At 40.5% G+C, this 8930-nt stretch overlaps 1 protein-coding gene across 2 annotated transcripts in view; it reads right to left on the minus strand.

Moving 5' to 3' along the window:
* The window catches only part of ZNF292 (zinc finger protein 292), an 87646-nt gene extending 79964 nt beyond the window's left edge, over positions 1–7682 (minus strand). For both annotated transcript variants that reach the window (XM_061207260.1, XM_061207259.1), the window contains exons 1-2: positions 7173–7682; positions 6777–6973 (exon numbers count right to left, since the gene is read on the minus strand). In XM_061207260.1, the coding sequence (XP_061063243.1) occupies positions 6777–6944 (168 nt within the window). In that variant the 5' untranslated portion in view covers positions 6945–6973; positions 7173–7682. The remainder of the gene's footprint in view (positions 1–6776; positions 6974–7172) is intronic.
* Positions 7683–8930: the final 1248 nt, after the last annotated feature.

Raw genomic sequence — 8930 nt, forward strand, 5'->3', positions numbered from 1 at the left:
AATTGGTCCCTGAAGAATCACATCTCCCTGTACCCACGAAGAGGCTGGGTATGACTATTTGTTGAGCCAATGGGACAATGGCGAACATGACACAAGCAGAGGCTTGAAAAGCAGTTGTGCTACAGAACTGGCTTTCCTGCTGCAAAGTAAAGAAATTCAGGCTACGTTACTAGAGGGTAAGAGTGGAGCAGAGATGAGCCAACTTAACTGGGGCCCCTCAACCAACCCACCAACCACAAGACATATGAGTGAGACCATCTGGGATCATTCAGCCCCAGACAACCTACCAGCTGACTGCAGAACGACCCAAAACACCCATAGACTTGAGAACAGTAATAAAAATGGCTGTTCTTTTAAAGCCACAGTGTTTTTGAGTAGTTTGTTACATGGTAGTAACTGACACAGGATACTTCAAGAAAAACCAAAGGCTCTAACATTCTGAACTTTTTAAAATTTCAATGCTTCAACCTTGGAAGGGTAAGTCTTTAAGAAATGTAACCATATATTATCTACGCTTACAGGATTAGTTAAAATTCCTTGGTTTGGATCTTTAACCCTTAGTCTGGTTCTGATCTACCTTTTCTATCCTATTTTTCATCCCAACCCATGACATTTTTCTCCAAGATGCCAGTTTGAAAAGTTGTTCCAGTTCTCTGAGGTTTACTCCCATCCTTCCCTCTTTAGTTATCCACATTCAAGACCCAATGTAAATAGTGTTTTCCTTTCCTTTCCTTTCAATTTTTAGCTAATGTAAGTAATTTTAAAATGCTCTAGTTTTCTTAATTCACACTCTACTTATTGTATTAATCACTAGATACTTTACTATCTAATAGTATTACTTAACTATTAATATATGTACCAGATTTTGTAAGCTCTATCCACGCCATAATTCTCCATAGCTCCCTTAGTGCTCCCATATAAGAGGAATTTCAATATGTTTAAAATAAATTAAGATGTAACTGATTGAACTTTAACAAATCTTCTTGGCTAAATATATGTAAGGTGAGAAAAGGTAACATTTTTTCCTATGAGGTGCACTGTGCAACTCTAAATGATAAGAGAAACAATGAATCAAGAGGCTCTCCTGGAAAACAATACATAGCTAAAAGTTACACAGCATATCTGACAAACACATTAATAAAAAGTAAACTTTCCATTTTATAAGCAAGGCTACTCACACATTGATTGATTTATTTTATGAACTGAATTTACGTGTGGGAGTTGGGAAAAATAAGGTAATTTCTCAACTTTGACAGAATCTCCAGGAAAATAAGTACAGCAGCAGTTTCATACAGTTAAGACCATACATTTTCAAAAATCCTTGGTTTTGCAGATTAGTCATATAAAATATCATGAATGGCAACTGCAAAATACCTCTTCCCTTCCCCCATTTTAATTTAGGATCAAGAAGTGTTAAGGAGGCAAGCAAAATTTGGTAAAGTTTTCCTTTGCTAAAACTGGTATAAGTATATTCTGGAAAGTAGAATTTAATATCTCCAGCATGCAATCATACTAATTACGAACACTTAATAAATTATTTCCCCTGAGCATTACCTAAACTTTTAAAGTTTAAATGACTTATTACTCCCTCAATACCTAAAGTAATTATCACTAATTAACAAGCAAGCTATCTTTTCTTCTGATTTGAAGTGACCTACAAATTAACTTAAGATGGTCTCTAATAATCAAAAGAAAGTCGAGTTTCTCAAGGAAAATATTTAAGTATTTTCAAAATTCTTGCCTCTGCATTTAAAGCTAAGCAAAACGTGCAAACAAAAGAATCAACTTGTATCAAATAGTTGAAAGAAATATATACAAAGATATACTGTAACTGCACAATTTAAACAGTAGCTCTCAACAGTTTTCATTTCATTTGTTTCTTATACCAATAAGGCACTAAACACAGTTAATAAAGGCATTAAGGTCTAGGTCAAATCCTACCTTTTTAGTAAAGCCTTCTGTCTGATACCCCAGCCTGATGTGCTTACTACCTATTCTGAACTCTACTGAAATTACTACACATAAAATTAACTTACTCTTCTAAATAACCACCAACAATTAACTGATTAGACACAGCTGCAGACTAGACTTACTACACAGTTTAAAACAGAAAGCCATAGATTTAGGTGGGCAGCTACAGAATGATCTCAAAGATACCTTTTTTTGGTGAAGAAAAAGATGCAGTATACAGTATGTCCTGATTTTTTAATTAAAAAAAAAAAGTAAACAGCATTTCTGGGAAGATGCATAAAATACTATTAGGGGACTGTCTTTGTGGAAGGTGACTGGAGGCCTAGGGTGGGAAGGAGAGCAAGTTTTCAGTGTATGCCCTTTCTCGGTCTTTGAATTTTTAAAAACCATTTTAACGTACCACATTTTCAATTTTAAAAAGGGGAATAAAAAATAAAGCAAATATGTTAATGATACACAGCCTTCTGACATCTCTTCAGTTGTCATCTTGAAGTGATATTTAAATCTTATCTTATTAGTTTATATCCTACTAGAGTCTCCAGTATCCTATATTCCCTAACATTTAAACCTAGTCCTTGCATTAAATGCTTTCTTAAGAGCACAGAATTTCAATTTTTATCAAAAGGTCAAATCTCTGCTTTAATCAGGATAACTAAGTATGCTGACTTTGCTACCCTCCTTAACCTAGTAAAAGTGAATTGTTTTAGTAATTGTTTAAGTAATTGCTCGTAATTTCTGCTAAGAAAGTAGAAATTTTCAAGTTCAATGTGCACTGAAGCTCAGTGTGTGCATTTATATATGGTTGAAAAGCACTGACCTGGATCTGCTCCAGATTAACTGCATTTCTTAATATAACTATATTAACATGAAAAAGCATAAGGACAAAAAAAATCTTAATATATTCTTCTTTCTGGTCACTGTTTCTCAAAAGGGCACTTGTGGGTATTTAGGCAGAGGGATAAATTTTAATGGGGTGGGACTGTCCTGGTCACTTCAGAAAATGTAGTATCCATGGCCCATGGGCACTAAATGCCAGTTATCACATCCCCAGTCACTGCAGTAACCGAACAACTGACCCCACGTGCTTCTAAATGTCCTTAAGAGAGAAATGCAGTGGGAAAAAGTATATGCCCAGTTGAGAAGCTGCTTATATGAATTAAGGTATGAACAAAGGTAAGAAGCGTGCGTGTGTGTATGATACACAACCATATTTCCACAACTGCAATTCTACCTTTTAAAATAATTGTCACCAAACGGTAAACAACCATAAACAGTCACAACTCATGTATTAATCAACGAGTCATCCAGTCCAGTATGTAATGCTGTCAACAAACACCATGCTCCAACAAATCATTCTTCAACTATTACGATGGCTTAACTTTTTAAATGAATAATCATTTTAAAATCCCTTTAGAACAATTTTCCTATTGGAATGCTTCTGTTCAAGCTCCCAAATAAATAACCTTCCATATAAAAGATATAAATCACAGTTTACTACAATTACTTGTCTACCTTCCTCCAGAGACTGTAAGATCCTTGAAGCCAGGGACCATGCTCATGGTTGCCTGGCCCTCGGTGTAGGTATTCAATAACAATGCTGAATGAGTGAGTGAATCCTGGCCTAGTCTAATACAATAAACAGTCCCAAAAGTTCCAATTACAATCTGTTTTTATATAATGATACTGAAACAAATAAATGCAATAAATTATTTCTGGTTATCCTATATTCTTATTCTAATTTGCTTTTAGGAAAATTAAACATTATCCAGATTACGGCTAGCTTGTAAAGATATAACGAAATCTAAGATTTTCTGACAAATACTCCCATATGCCCATCCTCTACCACCTTCCCTTCCTCTTACTCTTAAGCTTTAAGCAAATGTTCATATAAAAGTGGGGCATGCTTCCAGGAAGCAACCTAATATAAACAGCAAAACGATACAGTTAACAATAAGAAAAACTTAAATGTTTTTCATTTCTATTTTACTTCTCAGAACTCAAGAAATCTGTTACTATCCTACACCTCACTGAAAAGGAAAGAAAAATCTATAAACTAGAAAGAGTAAGCAACTTTATTTCTGTAGGTTTCACTACATTCTCCAGAAACTCACCTTTTGTTGAAGTAAAAATTCAGAATATAAACTAATTCACATTTAAAAGCACTAAGCATCAACACTTGCAGACTATTAACTCTGAAGCACACTAACCCTGACAAATATTTATTCATCTTTGCCTTCTTGAAGCATGTGAATACCCCAGTTTTACAGGAAAAGCTTAGATAGAAAAAGTTAAATGATAATCTCCAGGTTAGAAATGTAGATATAATTTCTAGCTCCTAGTATTTCTAGCACTGTTCTTAAACTGCTCCAATAAATTCTGTAATTGTTAACCACTGCTCTGCTCTGCTCAACTTGTAGCAAAATGTTAATAATAATGGCTATGATACAATTTTAAAGAAACAACTGTTTCAAGTTACCTCCCATCTGGCAAGACCAAATTGGAAACTTATCATGTATATGTGTGTGTGTGTGTGTGTGTGTGTATATATATATATATATATATATATATATGTGTGTATATATATATATATAAATGTTCTACAGGAGATTTTAAACATCAGATACACTCTACTATTCGAATAATGGAGATCACTTTTAAATGCATTTACATTATTGTGGGATTTTAGTGCATGCAATATGTCATTATTTTTGAAATCCACAAACACAGCATTTGTTTTATTACTATTTCATGTAGCACTGGTCAATAAAAACAATTTACATGTTGTAAGACTAATCACTTAAAACTAATACAGGAAATTACCTTCATGCTGACAAAAAGAAATACTGTTTCATACATTAAAAATAATTTTAAAGTGACAAATATCTGATGTTGCACACCCTCCAAATTAAGTCCAACTTGTATGAGATTCCACTTTCCCAGAATTATTAATCCTGATTCTAAATATTGCTGGTCAAGACTATTTACAGCAATAAGCCTTAAATGCATCAGTGGAAACTGTTACCTGAAAAATGTCTTTCAGCAAAGCTAGACTTTAATACTTTTCACTGACTAAAAAGCTAATTTTAGTTACAAATGAAAGAGTTCCTTTCATGGGCATCTTATTAAAGTTTTTTTTTTTAATCTACGATAAATTTTTAAATCTGAAAGACCAATTAAGAATGAGTGGTTATGGTCAGGATGGTGAAATTAGTAAATTTCAACAATTCTTTAAAACTAGGATTCAAAGGAATGATAGAATCTCTAATTATGCCATAGGTATTCACCAGACCTATATTACCTTAAGTGGGTGGCTTTCACCTTGCATTTATTCCCAGACAAGTCACCATGCAATCTCACAAAGTTTTTTTGTTTGTTTTTGGTTGTTTTGCTTTTTAAGATAATGAACCGCCATCAAATAATTTGCGACAATAAGGTGCATAGAACAATGGAGAATTTCTGGTATGGGATCAAGTATCCCTGATCTTATAAAGAAAGATTTCAGAACTTGGAGGCCAAAAGTTAAGTGAAAATGTGATCTACTCTGAAATGCTAAAACGGTCCACCATTGTTCGACCTCAAGTTCAGTATCTTAATGAAACAACTTCTGTATCATGACATGTTCACAAGCTAACTCTAAATGTGACCCGTATAAATTCTTTCTCTTCCTCAAGAAGATAATCTAACCAAAATCTTGACCACAGCCAGCAGCAGCACCTTGAAATTTCAAACGTAACTGGAGGGTAGGTAATCAAGTCCAAATGTAGACACAAACTCCCCGATTTCTATCAAGCAAACAGTGCTATTAACATTCCAAAGCCTGGTTAGAACGCAGTTACTGGAAAGCAGTGTCCTTGTGCAAGAAAAGGGAGGAAAGGCCTGAAACTGACCTGAGCACGGGTCCACATGAACCTCAGTCTTCTCTGTTCCACCGGGAGGCCAAACAGGGAAGGCTCCAAGTAATAGGGGGGTGGGGAGACGGGAGAGGAAGGGCAGAGAGGAAACCACACTCCTCCAAGGGTGAAGGCAAAAGAGAAGCGGACTCTGGAAAAGCCGAAGCCGCTGCACAGGGACATCCGACCCTAGGATACACATACAGGGACAGCTTCTCTCCACCGAGGAGAGCAACCTTTACCATGGAAGAGGTGCTCCTAGCAAGTAAAGGCAGGAAGGGACAACCTCCCCGCCGCCTACCCCCGAACGTCTCGCCCAGCTAGAAGGGGTCGGCGGGGACTGCTCCTCGGAACATCAACAAAGGCCCCTTCAGTCCTAAGGCGAAACTCGAACAACAAAGGCCCGGAGACAGCGAGAACGGGGCCGGCGGCGGGACGGATGAAAGCAAAAGGAGGCAAAGGAATCAAACCAGTGGGGGCGGAGGCCCGTTGGAGTGGGAAGCGGGGGCGCAGAGGCGGGGGGCGCGGTAATCCCCAGTGCACAATAAGAGGAGGAGGAAGGGGACCTGGCCTCCATTCCCCCCTTACCCTCTCCTACGGCGGAGAGGGCTCCAGTCCTCGCAGTCTGCATCTCTCGGCCGCGGGGACCGCGCAGTCCCGAGTTCGGGGCAGGAAAGGGGAGGGGGGATTTTCCGCCCTGACCACAACTCCCTTCCCCCAGCCGGGAGCCGCCGACAACAACCGCCACAACGGCAGCCACACAAAGGCGCCTTCCTCGTACTCCCCCGCTCCCGCCCGGGCGGCGGCGCAGACGATGCCAAGGCAGCGAGGACCACCGCACGGCCGCCAAGCGCTCGCTCGCCCTCTTCCCCCTCTAGCAGGGGGAAAGGGGGAGGGGACCCCAGGCGCCCTCACCTGGCACAGCTGCTGACAGTACTCCGTGGCCGCCTCCACGGCCGGCACCCGGCTCTCCCGCAGCTGTCGCTCCAGCTCCTGGAGCCGCTCACCCAGGCGCTGCAGCTCCGCGGCGCAGCCGCCTCCGCCGCGACTCAACCTCTCCTGCTCGGCCTCTTCGTCCGCCATCTTCACACCCCGCTCCGTCGCGTACGCACCTGGGTCACGTGATAACACAATGCCACGTTCGGCGGGGTCACGTGCCGGGCGCGCTCGCACGCCGCCGAGCACGTACAAAGGGCCCGGTGGGGAGGATGGGGGGCGGGGAGAGTGGCGCGAGGGAACCCGAGGGAGGTGAAGGGAAGGGGAAAGGAGGAGGGCGGGGTTGGGCGGTGCGGAAAACCGCGGTTTACTTACCCCCAGCGGGAAGTGGGCAGCAGCGGACGAAATGGGCGGACCGGTGGAGGCCTGTTCTCGGTCACGTGAGCGCCGCGACGCGGGGAAAAGCCTGGGGAGGGGCTGTCTTCTCGACCGTCCGGATCCCGGCGTGGCTTTCCCCAGTCTCCGAAGCCTTCTACGGACATATGCCCCAGTTCCCCAAGAGGACGGGTGAGGGAGAGCTCTAGGTGGGCTGGGGCAAGGGCTGCATTTGCGATTGGCCCGAAGGCAGGCCAGAGGCAGGGGAAGTGGGAGCAGGTAAAACCCACCCATGGACCAAGAGCGTGAGAGCCAAAGCGGGACTATGAACTGTCAAAATGTCTCTGACTTCTCACCAGGAGGGGGAGGCGGGATCCAGTGCCTGAGGTACCAGATCTCGTCCCACTCCCCTCCTCGTCAGTCCCAAGAACGCCTCTCCCTTGGAAACACAATCTCTAGGGGGTTGAGGCAACAAAGAAAAATAACAATTGGGTCAGAGCAGAATGAGGTCCAATCCTCAGTCTGGAGAACGGAGCAAACTCATGAAAAGCATAGCTTAAAAGATTTCAGACTGTGAAATTGTGGACGTTGGAACCAGGTGATTTTTAAACCACGAAAACATTTCTGGAATAAGTGATAGCCAACTAATCTGTTCCGCCGCGATTTAAGACTCTCCTACACACAACAGAAATCACCGCCACATAAAACACGCTCTATATGAAAGCTCTTGAAAAGAAAGTAGGTCAAGAAAAAAAAAAGAGCAATAAGGACTCCATTAAAAATCACAACGGAGGGGAAGTTGCTAAAATAAAAGAACAGGGTTATCGAGAGTTATTACAAATTCAACAGCATTTTTTTCCTGGTGCTGCAAATAGAGATGGCGTTCTGAACCATATTTTATTTACAGCCTGGAAAGAATGAACACTTGGCACTTGAACAGAACAGTAGAAGTAGTACAAAAATTCAAGTGCTTAAGCCTAAAGTTCAGAATAAAACAAATATTTTGTTAGTAGTCAAAAATTAGACAAAAGGCTAATCTTTCTTACAACTTGTCTACAGAAATTCAGAAACAATGGTAGTGATGAGGCATCTGGAGATTTCTAGTATTAATAGAAAATGTTCTAGACAGTATGTTGTCCAGAATGAATGTTTGTAATGCATCAGTGATGGTGATGTTTAAGTGCCATTATATAAGATGAGTGGGCACAAATGAACCCCTTATAAAAGCCATTATCAGCTAAAATCATAGTACAGCATATGTGTGCTGATATTACATATTAACAATACAGGTTCTTCAAATAGTTACAAATGGAAGAGGCTGGGGAGTACACTCAAGGGCTAAGGAACAAAGATATAAAAGTATCACTGAGAGCTTAAAAAGCAACGATTAAGGCAGCTAATGGATTTTAATATTTGCAGCTCACTCTCCCAAGTGAAGTATTTTAGATGTCCAAACGAGATTTCTCCAATGTATGTTATCTTAGGATAACCGTTAAAATATAAAAAATGAGAAATATGAGATTAGCCACATATACCAGTAAATTCAAGGACATCTAAGGCATCAAAGGCTAGCAAGACACATTTTCACTTCAAGTATAATGGTTTACACCACACCTAATCTATAGAAAGAAAGAAAAAAAAAAGGAAAATATATCCAAAGAGAAATGTATCCACTTATTGATTTTAAAAAAAAGCCCAAGACTGTACGTCATTTCCACTTCCTGCCCATGATAGCCCTAAAACCAAAAAGATTTGATT

The sequence above is a fragment of the Eubalaena glacialis genome, chromosome 12 (genome assembly GCF_028564815.1).
Source record: "Eubalaena glacialis isolate mEubGla1 chromosome 12, mEubGla1.1.hap2.+ XY, whole genome shotgun sequence".
Taxonomy (NCBI): Eukaryota; Metazoa; Chordata; class Mammalia; order Artiodactyla; family Balaenidae; genus Eubalaena; species Eubalaena glacialis.